The sequence below is a fragment of the Schistocerca cancellata genome, chromosome 4, assembly GCF_023864275.1.
Source record: "Schistocerca cancellata isolate TAMUIC-IGC-003103 chromosome 4, iqSchCanc2.1, whole genome shotgun sequence".
Classification (NCBI taxonomy): Eukaryota; Metazoa; Arthropoda; class Insecta; order Orthoptera; family Acrididae; genus Schistocerca; species Schistocerca cancellata.
Window position 1 is genome coordinate 43,716,987 of NC_064629.1, and position 20,796 is coordinate 43,737,782.

Here is a 20,796-nt window from a genome sequence, read left to right on the forward strand (position 1 = left end):
TGTTTATATGTTTTGTACATAATTAGAATCACACATTGTTCACTGTTAGTTCATTATGTATTTAAATCCTTACAAAATATAAATTACATTTAATAAGTCATAAAAATCAGTTGATTTCATAACTTCTGTAATTTTATATAACTAAAGCAATTATTTTTAATACAAGTACAATTTACATTCACAAATGTAAAAAATCAATATAATTGCTGTTATACTGCTCTCAACAGAACATTCATTATAATCAAAGGCAAGAGTTTCCTGTTGTTACTGGTAAGTGTGAATGCTGATTATGAACAATGGAAATATGTTTCATTTAAACTCAATGAAGTATTGAAGCAATATTTGATATGTTTTTGTTTTGCTGTTTTTCTTTAATTTTACCATTTTACTGAGGAATTGTGTTTTCTAGCACTATATGATACATCTGAATTGTTTCCTAGTTTTTAGTACAACATCCTGTTGTGTCACATTATGAACTAGCAATTTTCAAATAAAACATGAATTAAACATTGAAAGTTTCAAAACTATAAATACTCTTTATTTTTAAGCAACAGACAGAAGGATAACTATGTAGAACAAAAATGTCCTGTAGGTTATGTGACCCTTTATACAACCCTCTCTCAGTTTTTAGACTGATCGCACTTCTGGGTTCTAGGGGAATCTTGTAGGACAGTGATCAAATATGCAGACAAAATGATTGGAATGCACTCATGCCCAATAGAATTGCAACTCACCTAACATACAGGTAATGTGGTTACAATCTTAACTGACCAAGGCTACTAGGAAAACTACCATAGCCTACATTTACTGATGGTAGGCTAGCATAGTGTATGGTAGTTTTACAACTCTACACACTCATACTCTCACAGCTAATGAAACAGCCATTGAAGTTGAGCATATTCTGTAGAACAGTAAGTTCTGCAACTGGGCAGACTAATTAACCTCTGGTATCAATGTGACAGCATCAATTCATTTGGACATGAATAGCTGACTGATGGTGATGTCCAAATAAAAAGTGATATAGTGGTTGCAGCAGTGTTTATATAGACATGGATATTTGAATATTTTGATCACCTCTAAAGGGATATATAGTGATAGGAATGGAATATGTTATGCTTGGTTGATGCATGGACAGTCCTTACCCCTGGACCTTACACAGACACGGCCCATGTGGCACGGTGCTGGGAACAGAAATGGCATAAGAATGGATATTTTGTAGGAAGGGCTGGTCGGTAAATACTGCACTATAAGGATTAGGAATGATTAGTGAGAGAAAATTCTAATTTCGTGAAGCCATGGAAGGTTATCGAAATCCTAACAAGAAATATGGATCAGCTGTGTCAGTCCAGAATGATAGTGCATAAAGAAAATGGTGTTCCATTATCACTAATTATTGGGCTTGGTTAAAGTATTGAGAGCAGACACATAGGAGTGAATGATGTAGGATCTCTGATGGTCAGTCATGTATGGATGATAGCATTTGGCTGTGAAGATATTAGAATATTAATATTGGATATTTTTGAAATATAGTTTTTTATAACACATTTCATTCATTATTAAAGGTCTGAACTTTAACTTTTGCTTATTTGCATTTTAATTTTATGTTGAAGCATCTTTTAGAATTTCCTGAGATGACATAATGCCTACCTTATTCTCTTTATTTGATACAGAATAGACTGAGAAATATGTGGTACATACTTGAATCAATAGTATGTGAGCCTGTAGGATTACATTGTGTACAGAAAACGTACAAGTAATATAGGACACATCAAAAATGGAAAACATTTACTATCGCTTATTTCCTGAGAAGCAACCATTTTGGTTATGCTCTCCAACATCACAGGTTATAAAGAACAATACATAAAAATTTAATTTAGTAGATGTTCTTTAACACTTTAAATTCCATTTCCACCAGATAGTCTTTGAGCTTGAGAGTTTGCATCATATATACTACAATGCAGATTTTTAGGCAGACTTTCTAGAAGTTTGATAACTGAATTCTGAGGTCCTTTTTCAAGCATTTTCAGTTGGTGAGATACTCTTCATGTGTTATTCTTCCCCCATGTTTTATCGGTGTTTACACTAGCATGTGCAATCCACTCTGAACTTTCTTTTGTGATGTGTATTATTGTTTTATGTCTGTATAATGATGTAAAAGCTGTTTCTGCATGTTTCAGAAGTCCTTCTTTTGAAAATGATCCTAACTGCTTTTTTTAATGTGAACACTCTTTTTGTTTCTTGGATGTTTGAGTTTCACCACATTGCCATTCCATGCTGCAGGTACAGTCCAAAGAGACCAAAGCCATTTTACTACTTACTGCAGTAGCTGCTTCATTATGAATATGATGATGCTGAGTTCCTTAGAAACAGGATTACTATGCTATTTCAATTTCAGTGCATTGTCTGCAGTAACACTTTAGAAACTAGTGGATTCTTCTTCTTCCAGCTTTGTGTCATCCACCTCAAAATTTATTTTTACAGACTTCTCTTTGTTCTTGAACACTGTATACATAGTTTTTTTCAGGTTATTTTCCCTGAGCCATTGAGCTGTGACATGTGCAGAAATATATGTTCTTCTCTCAAGCTGTTCCACATTTTGTTCACTGTTCAGTATTGTCATGTCATCTGCATACAGGATTTTCTTCCCTTTATCTTCAACACCTTCACCACTTACAGATAGTTTAAACAGCAACAGCCACTTTACTGATCCCCACAGCATCCCATATTTGATGGCTTTGGTTTCTGACTGTTATAAGTTTCCTATTGATACATACTGTTTCCTGTTGCTTAGGTATGATTGTATCCACTCGAATGCCATAGTTTTCCAGTTTTGGAATAAGTATTTCATTGGCAATGTTATCAAATCCTTTGGATAGGTCTAGAAATAACTTTTTATCATTTAATGCCTGTATAACGTGTTCTGACAGGCTGGCAGTTGCTGATTTTGTAGATTTATCCTTTCTGAAACCATGCTGTGACACTAAAAACATATTTTGCTTGTCCAGGTAATGAACTAATCTATCAAAATAAGCATTTCCAGGATTTATGATAAACCTAGTATAAGAAAAACTGGTCTGTAGTTGAAACTTCCTAGCAGATTAAAACTGTGTGCCAGATCAGTAACTGAACGGAACCTTTGCCTTTTGTGGGCAAGTGCCCTGTAGTTGTTGGGGACATCCTTATCCCCTTTCTGGCACAACCCTGCTTATCTTCAGTTTTGATTCAATATTTCATCACCACCAGCTGATTTGTTGGACTTTAATTTCTGTATAGTCTTCCTCAGTTTGTCTTCTGTTATTGGTTTCAAGAAAGTGATACTGTATGATATTTTTGATAGCTTGGTAATCTTCTTTTTTTTGACTGTCTTTCCAATCGTAAGCCTTCTACCCAATTTATATAATTACCGTTGAGGATGTTTGCTATTTCTCTTCCCTCTGTAACCAGTAAGTTGTCTATTTTCATTAACCTGATCTCTGTTTATATGTTTGGTCAATATTTTTCCTTTCTTTGAGTATTAATTGCATAACAAGCTACCTTTATTATATGTTTTGAGTTCATTATGTTAGTGTTAATTCCCTTGCTTTTACGTGTATTATCATTTATGTGTACTTCTTTTAGGATATTTTATAGGAAGCGCGGACGTGTGGTATCACCGCTTACGGTCATTAATGTGTGGTGAACTGGCTTTATTGCCGTGCCCACGCACTATGTTCAAGGGAGAGGCTTGGTGACAGAATGACTACAGCAGTTTTGTTGTGACACATTTATTCTTTGGAAGACTTACTCTACGTTACAAATGCAATGCATCATTAACGTTCGTCCGTACAGGCATGTTGCCCTAGCAGTACGGCTCGATCGCAGATCCCGGAGGCTGTACACTCGAGTGATCAGCTGTGGCGCGACCGCGTGGACCGAGTGAGATAGTTAGATAAAGGCCGCGTCACCGAATGTAAGCGGAAGCACCGCGATGTCCACGGAAGGGAGGAAGGCACTATCAAACGGAAGGGTGCACTCTGCGAAACGAGCGACTGCATTTCAGACTGTGCATACACATTTGCGGGGGAGTCACATTAACTTTACACATGTGGCCCGCACCGGCAAAGTTGGTGGAGCGGTGACGTGTGTCGCATTGCATTAACTGACTCGCACTGTCCCCTTGCTTTGTTCCGTGTGTCCGGTGTGTGACACACCATTGCCAAAATTCGGCGTAGCGGTATAGCTGCACTCATGAATGCTGGGCGTCGCTTACTTGTGTTGGCTGTGCCATAGTTCAGCCCTTCGCACATTTGAACGGTGCAGCTGCCACACAGATCCCCCCTTGGAGAGCGGAGTTCCGTAGCTGCTAAAACGCGACAATCTTTCTGTGGCGCACGTGTGTTTAAAGTTTGCGTGCTGCATGATGACAGTACGGCAGTGTTGGCAGGCGTCAGTCAGCATTGGATGGGCAGCAGCCCATGACATCAGTGCGCCAGACTGGTGAGCATGCAGTGGATGTGTCCTCACATGGTCGGCTAGTGACAGTGGCGTGAAGCACTGGCCACAACTGTCCGTAGCATGCGCAGTGAAGGTGCGTGCTGCAGGTCATTTGGTATTACATCTTGAAGGCACTGACATCTTAATAATAACACCGAGCATCCACAAGAGCTACAGAACAAGTTCACTATTTACATTATTCAGAGTGGCAAGTCCAAGTGTTCATGTGTTACAACGTTCCACATGTTCAGCAAGTGACTCAGTCGCGTGAACACAGCGCAGCATTCAAAGCAACCTTGATGCTCGAGACAACAGAGGTCCGGAGAATATGCGCGAGTGCGGTACCATCGGGACTTAAACGCGGGTCCGGGAGCCATGACGGACAAGCCAGGCGGTGTGAAGTGCGATGTCCAGAGCTTGACAGTGACGCATATAAGTTAAACTGACGTGGATGCCGAACCGGCCTCAACACTGGACATGGCGGAGGCAGAAGGATACGAATGTGGTCCAGGAGCTGCAACGGACACGGAAGGCGTCATCCGGGGCTCGACTGGAGGTACCGACCGAGGCCGCGGGCAGCTGGAGCCAGATCTCTACATTGGACAGCGGTTCGTGGACGCCGGATTCTGACGGCGTTTGGCAGCTCATGGACACCTGATTCTGTTGGCGTTCGGCTGCTCGGGCACGTGTTTGCTGTTTTGGGTGGTGCGGCATGTTGGTGGTGCAGCACGGGTGTTTGAATCAGATGCAGCGGCTGGCATGCGTGATGTAGTCCACTGGTGGCTGTGGTGGGGACGACCGGTGCCCCTGTGGTGGGCGCGGTCCAGGCAGCCAAGTCGGCCACCTGGTCGGGGTGGTGGGAGGCGCATGTGGCGACGCAATGACAGCAGGCTGCACCTGTGTAACACTGGTGGCTATGGATGCGCGCTCCGTCTGGCCGCTGGTAACCAGATCTTCCGCCGGGTCGAAGAAATTCGTGGCTGTTGGAGTGGGCAAGATGTAAGCTGGCTTGTCGCGGTCGATTGACACTGCAGACGGCTTCCCATTGCACTCGTTGACCAGCAATTTGTCTCCTCAGGCGATCACGTGATGTGGTCCGCTGGGACAGCCGGAGAGGTGGCTGTACTGTGTCCGTATGCAACATGACGTGCGTGCAGCGCTGCAGGACGGCGTGCACGAATACATTCCCAGTGCCGTGCCGCGTCGGTGCGTGCGCTTGGAGGTCGACCGTGTGAGTGCACAGGCGTTCTGCCAGAGTGGGTGCCGCGGCATTGTGTGGGAGTGGTACATCCTCAACGAAATCTCCGAGGATTGTCAGGGGCTGTCTGTATATGAGGTCGGCAGGTGACGCATCGATCTCCTCCTTCGGCGATACTCGCAGGCCGAGCAGCACCAGTGGGAGTGTCTCTGGCCACGAGGTATCGTGGCAAGTCAGGGCAGCTTTCAGACGCTGGATGGTAGCTTGTTGTCCTGTGTAACTGGATGCCACAAAGTCTGGCGACGTGCGTGAACCATGCGCAGTTGAACTGGCGGCCACGGTCAGTTGTCACGTGAGTTTGACATCTGAAGTGTGCCACTCAGGTGTCGGCAAATGCGGTGGCGATGGTCTCTATGGTGATGTCCGGGACGGGCATTGTTTCCAGCCAAGTGAGTCAAGTGGTCCACCATAGTTAGCTGATACTGCTTGCCTTGAGAGAGAGGAAGCGGGCCGATGAGGTCCATGTGCACGTGCGCAAATCGGGGTCTCGCATCAGGGAAGGTGCCCACGGGTGCGTGGGTGTGCCTTCCAACTCTGGCGTGCTAACATGCCGTGCAAATGTGTGCCCATTCGTGGCAGTCCTTCCGAAGCTCGGGCCAGACGAAACACACAGCCACGAGCATCGCAGTGGTGTTGGTGCTGGGGATTGACAGTCCGTGGACGCGGTAGAAGGCACTGCGCTGGAATTTCTCCGGAAGGAACGGTCAGTGCGTGCCGGTTGAGATGTCACACCAATCTTCCGTGCAGAGCTGGGGACAGGCACCAGCTCCAGTTGCAGGCCGCTGGAAGTTTCGTGACGGAAGCGGTGCAGTTCTTCATCACTCTCCTGTACTTGGGCAACGTCCTCAAAGTTCACAGGGGGTGACATGATGGCACACGCTCGGGACAAACAATCGGCGATGATATTGTCTGTCCCCAAAATGTGTCGGATCACGTCGGGGACACGAGTGAAGTGGGGACATGTGGTATCACTGCTTATGGGCATTAACATGCGGTGAAGTGGCTTTATTGCCGTGCCCATGCACTATGTTCAAGAGAGAGGCTTGGTGATGGAATGACTACAGCAGTTTTGTCGTGACACCTTTATTCTTTGGAAGACTTACACTACGTTACAAATGCAATGCATCATTAACGTTCATCCGTACAGGTGTGTTGCCCTAATGGTACAGCTCGATCACAGATCCCGGAGGGTGTACACTCCAGTGATCAGCCGTGGTGAGACAGTGTGGACAGAGCAAGATAAAGGCCGCGTCGCCAGATGTCCAGCTCCTGGTGCAAGCGGAAGCACCGCGATGTCCACAGAAGGGAGGAAGCCACTGTCAAATGGAAAGGTGCACTCTGCGAAACGAGTGACTGCGTTTCAGACTGCACATATGCATTTGCGAGGGAGTCACGTCGACTCAACACACATGGTCCGCAACGGTGAAGTCGGTGGAACGGAAACGTGTGTCATGTTGTGTTGACTGTCTCACACTGTCCCCTTACTTTGTTCCGTGCGTCTGGTGTGCGGCGCACCGTTGCCAAAATTCGGCGTAGCAGTATAGCTGCACTCGTGAATGTCGGGCGTCGCTTACTTGTGTCGGCTGTGCCGTAGTTCAGCGCTTCGCGCATTTGAACAGTGCAGCCGCCACATAGTTTCCAGCTTTCTCCATCTGGCTTAGATCCTGCACCTTCCTATGCTGTTCTAATATTTCATTGGTAATCCGCTGTGTTTGATTCTGAAGTTTCTCTTGTCTTTATACTTTGGGGAATGCTATATTAAAATGATATTTAATTCTTGCAATAACTGAACCAGACATTTCTTTTATATTGTGTACCAGTAGGGCTTCATTCCATGTTTCCCAATTTCATATTGTTTCAAAGTTGTTAATATTTTGCTCACTGATGTTCGTTTTGATTCTGATGCTATGTCATTACTTCAGCAAAAGCAGATCAGCTGTCCATGATGGTCAGGTATTTCTGTCTGAACTACATGTGACTCATAGTCATATCTATTAATATTAGTAATAATGTCAATAACCGCCTGACTTTGAAAAGGTTACTCCTGTTGGTGCACATATTGTTGCCTCCATGTTGTAAGGTATTGACAATTCTTCAAAATCCTGCCTTTCTTAAATCCTTTTCCCATTTCAGTACTGATATTTCCACATAACTTAGTACTTCATCAGTTTTATGGGACTATACTTTTAAATGGTATAATGATTCTAAGGTGTTGGTATTGTATGTGTCTAAGGGATAAAAAAATTCATTTGCCTTATTTCAGGATGAAAATAAAGTTGGTCATACAGATGTGACATGGCTGCTGAAAGTTGATAATTTGCATATGACACAAAATACACAGCCAGTGGCTGATAACGAGGTCAGAGCATGTAACTACTGTTCTATTAATAATGAAAACTGACAAAGTAACTTAATTAAAAGAATGGCAATGTTACACTCTCCAGTCATGTTAATGTGACCATGTGTAAGAAGCCCAAATAACCACCTTTTGCAGCACAGACTGCTGTTAGACATGAACAAAGAGAGTTAATGAGGTTCTGAAAGGTACTGACAGGGATGTGGAGACATACCAACTCCAGAGCTGTAGCTAGCTGCATTAGATCTCTCAGCTGAGAATTGATGGTGCAAACAACCTGATCCAGGGTGTCCCACATTTTTGATTGGATGTAAATATAGGATATTTGTTGGCCAAGGGAGTATGGCAAACTCTTCCCGGTGCTCTTCAAGCCACGCACGTGCACTGCGAGCTGTGCAATACATTGCAGTACCCTGCTGGTAGATGCCACTGTGCTGAGGAAAATCAGACTGCATGTAGGGGTGGACATGGTCCCTAAGGATAAATACATACTAGTGTTGATCCACTCTGCCTTACAGAATAACAAGAGTACCCAGGAATGCCCTCTGGCCCGGGCTCTTCCGTCAATTGTTTCAGACATTTCATGCCGTACATACCGACAGCCATCTATCTGATCTGAAAAGGCCACCTTTAGCTGCTCAATGGATATCCAGTTGCAATATTGGCATGCAAATCCCAGCCTTCATCCCCAACGAACAGCAGTCAGCACGGGATCATGAACCAGGCGCCTACTGTGGAGGCCGATAATGTAGCATTGTTTACCGAATGGTCATTGAGGAGGCACTATTGGCAACCCATTGGTTCATGTGGGCAGCCAGTTGCACATATGTTCACATACTCAGCTATTGTTCACCCCTGTCATTTGTAGCCGCTGGTGCACTACAGCTGCCTCAGTGCAGTTTTGGACAGCGCCATTTTGCCACGCACAGTATATTTTATCCATGGTGGCACAGTTTACATCAGATTAGTCACTCTATATCCACATTATGACAATGACTGTACTGTTTTCCATGTGCCCCAGTGAGGTTTACACCCTCCACTGCTTATGCTGCCCCCTGCCATCTGTAAGTGTTTATTGCACATTGATGTTAAACATAAGTTGTGGTCACATTAATCTGACTGGACTGTGTATAAATACTTGCTATCTTCTTTATGAAGTACATTCTGTTAAGAACTTACATAAAAATGGCACATAACACAAGTCTATGATTTATTGCAGAAGGCTTAATTTTTGTGCTCCTTGAATGAGCATATGTGACTTTGCCATACAAGGTGCATTTGAAAAATTCCATTAATGATCTCAGAAAATAATGGAAACAAGAATTATAAACAAAATGCCTATACTGGTCTTCAAACTAATCACTATTAGCTGCAACACACATCCGGCTTCAGGTGCAAACCTATTGGAAATTGTCAGCAAACACTTATTGTGGAATTTCTCAAAGCATCATGGCCTTGTGTTGTTGGATATCTGCATCATTACAGAAGATGAGAGCTTTTGTTACCAATATAACCCAGAGATCAATAACAGTCAGTATCATGGTGTTCATTGTCTTACTTATCTCCCAAAGAAAGTTGGGTGACAAAATCGAGATTACGACAATGCTGTTCACCTTTTTTAACAGCAATTTCTACCCGAGGATGGTGGGGATGATAATGAACACCGTGCTATTGACAGTTGTTCAGTCTCTGAATCATACTGGTAGCACCATGTCTCATGCCCTGTAATGATACAGATGCCCAACAGCATGTGACCACGGTCTTTGAGAAATTCAACAAGAAGTATGTGCTGACAATTTCCAAAAGCTTAGCATCTGATGTCAGAAGTGTGTTGTAGCTAATGGTGGGCATTTTAAGGGCAGTCAGTATTTTGTTTGTAACTCTTGTTTCCTTTATATTCTGAGACCATTCACCAAACTTTTAATATATATCTTTCTAAAACAAAGTAAGTGGATAAACAGAAAGTTAATGTCAAGTAGTATGAGAAGAGAAGAGGAAAATCTTTGAGGTTATATTACTAATATGGTGGCCATTTTGAAAGCCACAATATTTGATGCAACTTGTAATTTTGATGTGGAAAAGGGGTCCTGTGGCATATAAAACAGATAGAGAATTACGTGAGAAAAATGATGATGTATTTAATTTGAGCAAAGCTTTGTTAATTCCCATGCTATGTTGCATTCTGTGCAGAAAGAAGCTAATTCTGGTAGTAACACTTGAAGTTTACATGTTGCACTCAGTGTGTTGTCTAATGCATTATAAGATTGTTATTATCCTCTTCACCCATTCCTTACTGGCTTTAACCAACAAATTTATCAGAATGCAAGCACAAGCATTAAAAATTTGCTTCTGAGATGTACAAGGTTTCTGATTTTCATGCATACACAATTACCTTCATATGGCCCCACAGGTAAGGGAAGCTGGATATCCAGATATGCTCAGCCAGCTAGCCCAGAACAAGGTGGGACACCACCATGCTGAAAGAAAGTTGGATATGTCCCATCTTCAGACAGCAGTGATTGAATAAAAAGGTTCAAATGGCTCTGAGCACTATGGGACTTAACTTCTGAGGTCATCAGTCCCCTAGAACTTGGAACTACTTAAACCTAACTAACCTAAGGACATCCCACACATCCATGCCTGAGGCAGGATTCGAACCTGCGACCGTAGCGGTCGCGCGGTTCCAGACTGTAGCGCCTAGAACTGCTTGGCCACTCCAGCAGGTGCACGTCTTCATCTAATAACTACAGATAATGGACTACCATTAGTGGACCCACAATGAAGGAGGATCCAACAATACAAGAATGTCATATTTGTGCATATGTCATTTTTATGCATCAGCTACTTTTGATGAATCCATCCAGAGTTGGTTGACATCTGACCAGTATCTGTGATTCTATTTATTTTTCTCTCCTCATCTAGTAATTACCTCCATCCATATACACTTTGTCACAGGAGAAACAACATTTTACATTTGTGTGTCATGTATTCTGCAAACTAAACCCAATGATCTCATCATTCTTTTGAGATGTAACATTTGCATTTTGTAAGGATGTCACACATGTGTACACAAAATTCTTGTTTTTGATATATTACTGACTCCAGTTTTGTGCTAGATGTGACAAGTAGTGTGCTCTGAGTGCTTATTGAACATCAGTTGATGTTGCTTCATCCACAGCAATTTTTGCTGTACGGCTTAATGTTTGTCTGTGACAGATCTAATTTCATTGAATTTCAGGGGAACTTTAGCCACTGTACTACAGGTAATAGGTGGTCTGCCTGGCTTGTTTTGGGTTAAAGTCCTCTATGAGTTAAGATCCTCTATGATAACATGGACAATCTCAGTGTGTTCAGCCCATGGAAATGTCACTATCTTTCACATCACTGGTAAGAAATAAATATGAGCCATATCTCAAGAATGAATGAAACAATGCATGAATAAAGGATACCATTACTTCTCTCATGTAATTCTCTGTCTGTCTGATATGTCACATGATTTCTATTTGAAAATAATGAGTTGCATCCAAGGTGGAGGTTTCCCAAATGGCTTCCATCTTGGCAACATAGACCCACAGGTTTTTCAGTTCTCCCATATCATACCCCCCCCCCCCCCCCCCCCCCGCCTGCCCCCTGCCATCAAATTTAAATTTCAAACAATGGAAACTAATAATATTATTGACTTTAAATTTCTGTTTATTCATGCGTTTTGTTTTAGAAGGGTGGGTCCACACCTATGGACCACCTTGTATATACACCCACATGATCACACATCAGCAAATAAAGTACCAGTCCTGAATTGGCAAAATTATAGATGGTGCACATATAAAACAAATTATTAACTTAAGTTTTACATTACTGATTGTCACCTTTACAAAAATTATTCCTGCATTTGCTGAGTTCATATTAATTTGAACTTGAGTGTACGAGAAATTCAGATACTGTACAGAATCAATGGTCAAGCAAGAAAGATTACAGATTCCTATTCCATAACTACAAAGACTTTTTTAATTACTGTTACTGTATTTTATTTTTGTAGGCCAGTTGTAGTATAACTGAACACCTGGTGAAATCATAATTTTTAATTGCAAAGTTTCAAGTTGTATGCATACTGAGTTTCACATAGTGTTTTGTGCTGTGATCACAGACATTCAAATTTATACTACGTTCAACTAAGTTAGTTTTAAACAAAGTGAAACATTTTCAGTATGTAGACATTTCCAAGAGGTAATGCAGATGGTTGTTGTAAGTAAGTTCTGCAGGCGTGTGTAGAATTTGCACTATGCATTGCCTTTATGTCTCCTCTTGAGTGACAAAAATGACTGAGTAAGATTGAGAGTTTACCAAAAATATGATATCATACTGGTCATACATTTAAAAAAAAAAGCAAGTTTTGTGTACCTGATGTGGTGGATCTGCCCTCTCAGCAGAGTGAGTGGCAGGTGGTAATGTGTTTGAGGCAGAGGACCAATTTGGAGACTGGTCATCTGGTTTCGCTCATTCACCCAGTGAGTAGGTAGGTGGCTGCTCCTTCAGTAGGGTCTGAGCAGGCACATGGGGGAGGGGTTTACTAGGTATTGGGAACTCCAACACTAGGCATGTTATGGAGCTGCTTAGGCAGATAGCATTCAAGGCTGAAAAGAAAGCCAATGTGCACTCGGTATGTCTGTTGGACCTCACCTGACAGCTACTTTGGAAGGTGCAGTCATCTGCAACTTGTGGCTCGTGACGGCACCGATGATACCTGTTGCATGGGTTCTGAGGCCATCCTCAGCACATTCATGTGGCCAGCAGAAGTGAAGAATTCTGCTGGCCTCACACTTGGGGTGCAAGCAGAGCCCGCAATTTGCAGCGTTGTTCTCAGAGTTGATCGGGGTGCTTTGGTTTGGAACCGAGTGGAGGGTTTCAACCAAAGGCTTCATTGATTCTGTGACAGTCTTTGCTGCAGATTTCTAGGCCTGCATTATCAGTTGGGGATTTGTAGGACTTGCCTTGATATGTCAGAGGTGCACTACACACAGGAAGCAGCTACTGGGGTAGCAAAGTACTTGTGGAGTACACATGAGAGTTTTTTAGGCTAGAAGGTAGTTTGAGGTACTCTGATGAACACTCACCAGACAATATGTGGCAAGGGAAGTCAGACCAGATTCAGAGTAAAGACAAATTGACAGTCAAAATTTTATCAGTAAACTGTCAAAGTATTTGTAACAAAGTTCCCAAATTTACTGCTCTCAAGGAAAGTTCTCGCACTTTAATTATGCTTGGGACTGAGAGCTGGCTGAAACCCAAAGTAGAAAGTTCTGAGATATTTAGCAAGTCATGGAATGTATATCTGAAAGTGAGATTAGAGACCATAGGATGGGGAGTGTTCACTGCAGTTGACAAAAATATTTCCTCTATTGAGTTCAAAGTTGAGTGGGATGGTGAAGTTGTCTGGTCATGTATAACATGTCTAGGTAAAACCAAGTTAGTTGTTGGATGTTTTTATCAGCCACCTGATTCTGCTGTGAAAGTACTAGAGTCATTCAAAGAAAATCTACTATCTGTAGTGTATAAATACCCAGGTCATGCAGTGCTAGTTGGAGGCGACTTTAACCCACTGCGTATAGACCAGGATGTCCATGGACTAAATGCAGGGGGTACAGATAGACAGTCATGCAAAGTAGTTTTGAACATATTTTCTGAAAACTGTCTTGAGCAGCTACTTCAGCTGCCCACCATGCAGTAGAAATATTTTAGACCTTGTAGCTATAAACAGGTCGGGCATTATCAACAACATCAGTATAGAAATGGGGATTAGCAATCATACGCCATTATAGCAACTATGGTTATGAAAGTTGATAAACTATGATAGAATTTCTGCTAGAAAGGGCAGATAAGCAGTTGTTAGCATCTCACTTAGACAGTGAACTGACACTACTTAGTTCCAGTAAGATGGACATAGAGGAATTATGGGTAAAGTTTAAGCAGATTGTAAATTGTGGTCTTGAGAATTATGGGCCTAGTAAGTGGATTAAGGGTTGAAAAGACCCACCATGGTTTAATAGCAATATTTGAAAAATGCTGAGGAAGCATAGGCTGTTACACTCTCATTTCAAAAGAAAATTGCAAATGATGACAAGCAAAGTTTAGTAGAGATTCGTGCATCTGTGAAAAGATCTATGCATTAAGCATACAACATCTACCACAATCATACCTTAACAAAAGATTTGGCAGAGAAGCTGAGAAATTTCTGGTATTATGTAAATTTGCTAAGTGGGTCTAAGGCTTCCATTCAGTCACTTGTTGACAAGTCTGGTGTGGCAGCAGAAGACAGCAAAACAAAATCCAAAGTTTTAAATTTCAAATTTAAGAAATTTTTCACACAGGAAACTTGTAAAAACATACCATAATTTGACCATTGGGCAGACTCCATACAGATGACAAAGTAATAAGCATCCCTGCTATAGAGAAACAACTGAAAGAGTTCAAAACAAAAAAGTCTGCAGGTCAGGACGAGATCCCAGTTTGGTTTTTCAAAGAGTACTCTGCAGCATTCATCCCTTACCTAGCCTGCATTTATCATGAAACTCTCACCCAGTGCAAAGTCTCTAGTAAATGGAAAGAACTGCGGGTGACTCCTGTATATAAGAAGGGCAAAACCTGGAACTGCAAAACTGCAGACCAAAATCCCTACCATCTGTCTGCAGCAGAAACCTTGAAACATTCTCAGTTCTAATATAATAAATTTGGTTGAGACTGAAAATCTTATGTCCATGAATCAGAATGGTTTTAGAAAGAAGCACTTATGTGAAACTCAGCTTGGCCTTTTCTCACATGATACACTGTGAACTATGGATGAAGCACAACAAGCAGATTGCTATTTCTAGATTTTGAGAAAATCTTTGACATTGTGCACCATTCAGACTCTTAATGAAGGTGTGAGTATATGGAATAGCTTCACAGATATTTGAGTGGCTTGACAACTTCTTAAGTTTTAGAACCCAGTATGTTGTCCTTGATGGCAAGTGTTCATCAGAGATAAGGGTATTGTCAGGAGTGAGGCAGCAGTTTGCTGTCATTTGCTGATGATGCCGTGGAGTATAGTAAGGTATCAAAATTGAGTGACAGTAGAAGGATATAAGATGACTTAGACAAAATTTTTAGTTGGTGAGATGAATAGCAGATAGCTCTAAATGTAGAAAAATGTGTTCATACAGACGAGCAGGAGAAACAAATCCGTAATGTTCAGATATATCATTAGTAGTGTTGCACTTGACACAGTCACATCATTTAAATATCTGGGCATAGTGTTGCAAAGCGATGAGAAATAGTATGTGTATGTCAGGATTTATGGTAGGAAAGGTGAATGGTCAACTTTGGTTTATTGGGAGAATTATAGAAAGTGTGGGTCATCTGTAAACAAGACCATATATAGACTGCTAGTGTGACCTATTCTTGAGTACTGCTCAAGTGTTTGGGATCCATACCAGGCCATATTAAAGTAAGACATCAAGGCAGTCAGAGGTGGGCTGCTAGATTTGTTACTAGCAGGTTCAAACAACACGCAAGTGTTATGGACATGTTTCAGAAAATCAAATGGGAATCCGTGGAGGGAAGATGACATTCTTTTCATGGAAAGCTATTGAGAAAATTTAGAGAACCAACATTTGAAGCAGACTGCTGCCAACATACACTGTGTGTAAGTACCATGAAGATAAGATACAAGAAATTAGAGCTCATACGGAAGCATATAGACAGTAGTTTTCCCTTGCTCTATTTGCAAGTGGAGCAGCAAAGCAAGTGACTAGTAGTCGTATGGGGTACTGTCCACCACACATCATACGGTGTGTTGTGGAGTAACTATATAAATATAGATGTAGATGCATGGTCCCACATGTGTGAGAACATCTGCCTGAAAATTTTGTAGAGAAATTACATGTGAAGTATGTTGAACACTTTGTAATACATATTGATGCATTAAGTCTGCTGCATGACAGCAGTGAAGGAATCCAGTTCCATTGCATATTTATGATGATAGGACTGACTTTGACTCTTTGAAATCTTATATTAAATAAATTTTGAGAGGGAATTAAAAATGTTATATGATTTAATATCTTCTTTTAGATGTAACACTGTCTTGTATTACATAAATTATTATGAGAGAATAATTGACTCTAACAGCTTGATACTTAACTATTGTAATGCAGCTGGACAGAGATTGGCCTGAAAATCATTCAGGGCATAGAGATGGACAGCTTTATGTAGCCATGGGGAGAGATATGCCAGCCAACTATGGAACCGAAATGGAGCAGGTAAGAAATTTTAGGCTTAACTCGTGATGTAATTTAAAATGTAATACATAGAATGTTCTTAAACTGTCTTTGTTATTCTTACCAAACCTAATTCTCTGTTCCATAAATGCATGATTTAAACTTAAGGAAAATGGAGTACCAGAGCTGTAATTACAAAAAGTGGAAATCATTACAAAGTAGATGAATATTATAAACAGATATTTCCAGAATGAATTTTCATTCTGCAACAGAGTTTGCACTTATTTAAATCTTTCTGGCAGATTAAAGCTATGTTTTGGATTAAGACTAGTACCAAAAAACTTTTCCTTTCATGGCAGAATGCTCTACCAACTGAGATACACAAGCATGACTCACAATCCCCCTCACAGCTCTTACTTTCCTGGTAACTCTCTCTGTCTTTCCAAACATCACAAAATTAATACCAGAAGATGGAACAACACCAGTAATTTGAAGAAAGACGCTGATAGAAAATGTAAAAGAGTGCTGAATGTGTTAAGCTAAACAGATAAGGCTATCCATCATGCACAGAATGTGTATGAGGAAACTGCATTTCTTCTGTCAGCTGCAAAATAGAGTTCCCAAAATTACACCTATTTAGTAGATATATTATGAGTTGAAGTGTGTAACTGTCAAAAAGATTGCATCATTTCCTCTGTAAAAGTAAGTCACTAATCCTATTCATTAATAAGCTTCCTTAATTATTTTTATCAGGTTTTCTTTCAAATTTTCAAACTCTTTTATTTCATTTTGTGATTTAGCAGACACAGTATAAGTGATTCACACTGTCTCTCCAGTTTTTTGAATAAGCTTGAGAACTAGATTACTTACCAGTTTCCCAAATAGGGACAAATTGTGCTTAATCCTAAAACATGCTGTTCAGTAAATTATGTACACCATTCTTCTACGTGTCAGTATATATTCTGAGTATAATAGAGGGAAACATTCCACGTGGAAAAAATATATCTAAAAAGAAAGATGATGAGACTTACCAAACAAAAGTGCTGGCAGGTCGATAGACACACAAACAAACACAAACATACACACAAAATTCAAGCTTTCGCAACCAACGGTTGCCTCATCAGGGAAGAGGGAAGGAGAGGGAATTCCGCTCCTGGGATTGGAATGATTCCACCCTCTCCCTTAAAACCCAAATCCTTTCGTCTTTCCCTCTCCTTCCCTCTTTCCTGATGAGGCAACCGTTGGTTGCGAAAGCTTGAATTTTGTGTGTATGTTTGTGTTTGTTTGTGTGTCTATCGACCTGCCAGCGCTTTTGTTTGGTAAGTCTCATCATCTTTCTTTTTAGATATATTTCAGTATATATTCTCTTGGATTTAAGAGATTGTTGACTTTAAGTAATGCAACAGCAAGTAAGATGAAAATTGGTTATTCTTGGATTAGTATCCTTCAGTTACCAGCTACCAATAGAAAAGAACACAGTCATCAAACCAAGGGCTAAATTTACACATTATGCTTTACTAGTCATGATACTGCTACAGAAAAAGCTAAGTAACACTGTGCAGTAGTGGTTACAACACTAAACTGTTGCATACAGAGTCATGAGTTCAAACCTCACCTGAACTGTACAATTTTAAATTCTATATTCGATTCGAGTACATTCTAGAAGTATCCACAAATGTCAAGAATCATTGTACTGGAATGTTCTGTAGCTGTATATATACTATATGTGTTCTGGCCGGAGGTAGTTCGCTCTGTGCTCTTGTATGTGCAAGTGCTGAATAAACCTTTGTTAAGTGAAGTTAGTGTTCATCATTCAGCTAAATACACCTTCTTCTATGTGACGTTATTCTGGTGGAGGCACTGGATATTGGAAGTTGTCATAGCGCACACTATCAACGACACGGTGGCTCCCATCAGGCCATGACAGAGCCACCATTTATGTGGCGAGAAACCCAAGTTCAAGCCATATTCAACAGATCACAATCTACCAGAGACAGAAGAAGAAGAGGTCATTACGATGACAGCAACTGTGTGCCACCACATGAGACATCCTTCCGGGTTCTCTGGCAATGATGGCCAAGATCCAAACAAGTGGCTGAAAGTATATGAACATATAGCCAAATTTAACAAATGGGATGACACCATGTGTTTGGCTAACGTATTTTTCTACTTGGAGGGCACTGCCAAGCAATGGTATGAGAACAATGAAGAGAAGTTCAGAAGCTGGAAAGTATTCCAGGCGGAACTGCGCAAGTATTTCGGCGACACACAACGACAGAAGTGCAAGGCTGAAGATAAATTAAAGTGCAGGGCACAACATCCAGGAGAAACCCTACCGCATCCTACATTCAAGACGTCTTGGAGCTGTGTAAAATAGTGGATCCTAGAATGAAGGAGGAAGATAAGGTTGCATATCTCATGAAGGGCGTTGCTGAGGACATGTATCAAACCCTACTCCGGAAGGAGGTTTCGACAGCAGACGACTTCATAAAATGGTGCCAGTATATCGAGACAATGCATCAAAAAGAATTACACGCAAGAAGTTTGAACGGTTTCCAAACGTTATATCGATGTCTGTGATGGAGGAAGCAACTGATTTCGCAATGTGCTTTGTCAGATAGTGAGAGAGGAATTTCAGAAGGCACTTGGATTGCATGGCCAGCAAAAAACCGAGACACTTCAAGAGATCATAAGGGCAGAAGTGGAATAGACATTGAACTCAATCCCTCGTCCTTCATTTTCCTTTAAAACGGTGAAAGGTCGAGACCCAGGCAGAGTTACGTTCCTAGAATGCCACATAAGGAACGGGTTTGGGCACCAAGGAAGACTGACGTCTGGAGGACCCAGGATAACCAACCAGCATGTTTCCACTGTGGACGACCGGGATGTATGGTGCTCTATTGTCGAGAAAGGCGGCAGATATTTGATGACGCCCACGCCAGAAGAGAGCAGACTGATCTTAGCCGACGCCAGCTCTGGGACGACGAAGATGAACAAGAAGATGTGGATGCAGGACGACGTAGGTCACCATCGCCACAAGCTAGCCGTTGGAGAGGATGCTCCCCAACATGCTGATCTAGGTCTCCATTGCCATTTAGAAGCTCCAGCCGATCATCTAGCCGCTGCAACCTGGAAAACTAAAGGGTGCAACCTACCTTGGAGGTGAGGCCGCCGAAGAGAAAAATCCTCCGTCGTTGATCACTACAAAAATGATAGGCAACTACATCGATATCCTCATGGATGGCTGACCAGCCCAAGCTCTTGTGGACTCTGGAACATCATATTCAGTCACTTTGGAGAAGTGCCGTCACCAGTTGCAGAAAGCTGTATTCGTCGAAAGCAAAACATCTCTGTGGCTAATGGAAAATATGTAAAACTTACAGGAAGATGTATCTGGGTATAAGTGGCCATACACAGCCCTTGGAATTAATCGTCTTACAAGAGTGTAGTCATGACGTCATTCTTGAATGAGACTTTTTGAAAGCTTCTCAGGCAATTATATATTGCGGTCGCTCGAAGATTATGCTAAATGAGATGAGATACTACGGACAGGAAGATCCGCATCCCAGTGTGTGGAGACTATGTGTGCTGGATGAAGTGATCATTCCTGCAGTCAGCACTAGAAAGGTGTCACGCCATGCATCAACCCGTGGACCTTGTAGTGGAATGTAGGAGAAGCATACCACTTGAGAATAACTTGGTCATCCCAGCCTCTGTCACCTCGTTTAAGAACGGATTTGGTGAATTGTGGATAGTTAACTGTCTCTGAGAACCGCAGATCCTTCCAAGACGTATGTGCATAGCAAACGCTGATCCGTTAATTGCAGAACAGCTGAGCATCATAGGAACCTGCCATGCAGAGTCTGTGTTGCCATTCTTCAAGAGTTCTCTGAATGCTTCAATCCACAGGTGAAGAGCAAATTAGACAAATCGATGGTGAATCACCGGATTAGCACTGGAGACCATCAACCAATAAGCTAGAGAGCATACCGTGTGTCAGCAATGGAACGTCGAATAATTCGCGACGAGGTAGGGAAAATGATGAAGAATGACATCATTCAGCCTTAGCAGAGCCCATGGTCGTTACCGCCGTTTTATCATAGACTTTTGTATCAAAGCCACACCACTCCAAAAGTTGTTAAAAGCCAATGCTAAATTTATCTGGGGTGGTGCTCAACAAGATGCTTTCTATGTGCTGTGAAAAGCTCTGACGACTGACCCTGTACTTGGTCTGTATGATGAGAGGGCACCTACAGAGCTACACACAAATGCCAGTGGGTATGGGATCAGTGCTGTTCTGGTGCAAATTTCGGATGGAAAAGAGAAGGTTACAGACTATGCATCTAGGACACTTACAAAAGCCAAGATAAACTACTCAACTACAGAAAGAGAATGTCTTGCTGTGATCTGGGCAATGTGCAAATTTTGACAGTATCTCTATGGAAGGCCATTCAGAGTTG

At 41.8% G+C, this 20,796-nt stretch overlaps 1 protein-coding gene across 1 annotated transcript in view; it reads left to right on the forward strand.

Moving 5' to 3' along the window:
- LOC126184776 (cytokine receptor-like) overlaps positions 1–20,796 on the forward strand; it is a 430,688-nt gene that overhangs the window by 401,755 nt on the left and 8,137 nt on the right. Inside the window, exons 19-20 of the mRNA XM_049927330.1 lie at positions 7,995–8,090; positions 16,274–16,378. Of these exons, the coding sequence (XP_049783287.1) occupies positions 7,995–8,090; positions 16,274–16,378 (201 nt within the window). The remainder of the gene's footprint in view (positions 1–7,994; positions 8,091–16,273; positions 16,379–20,796) is intronic.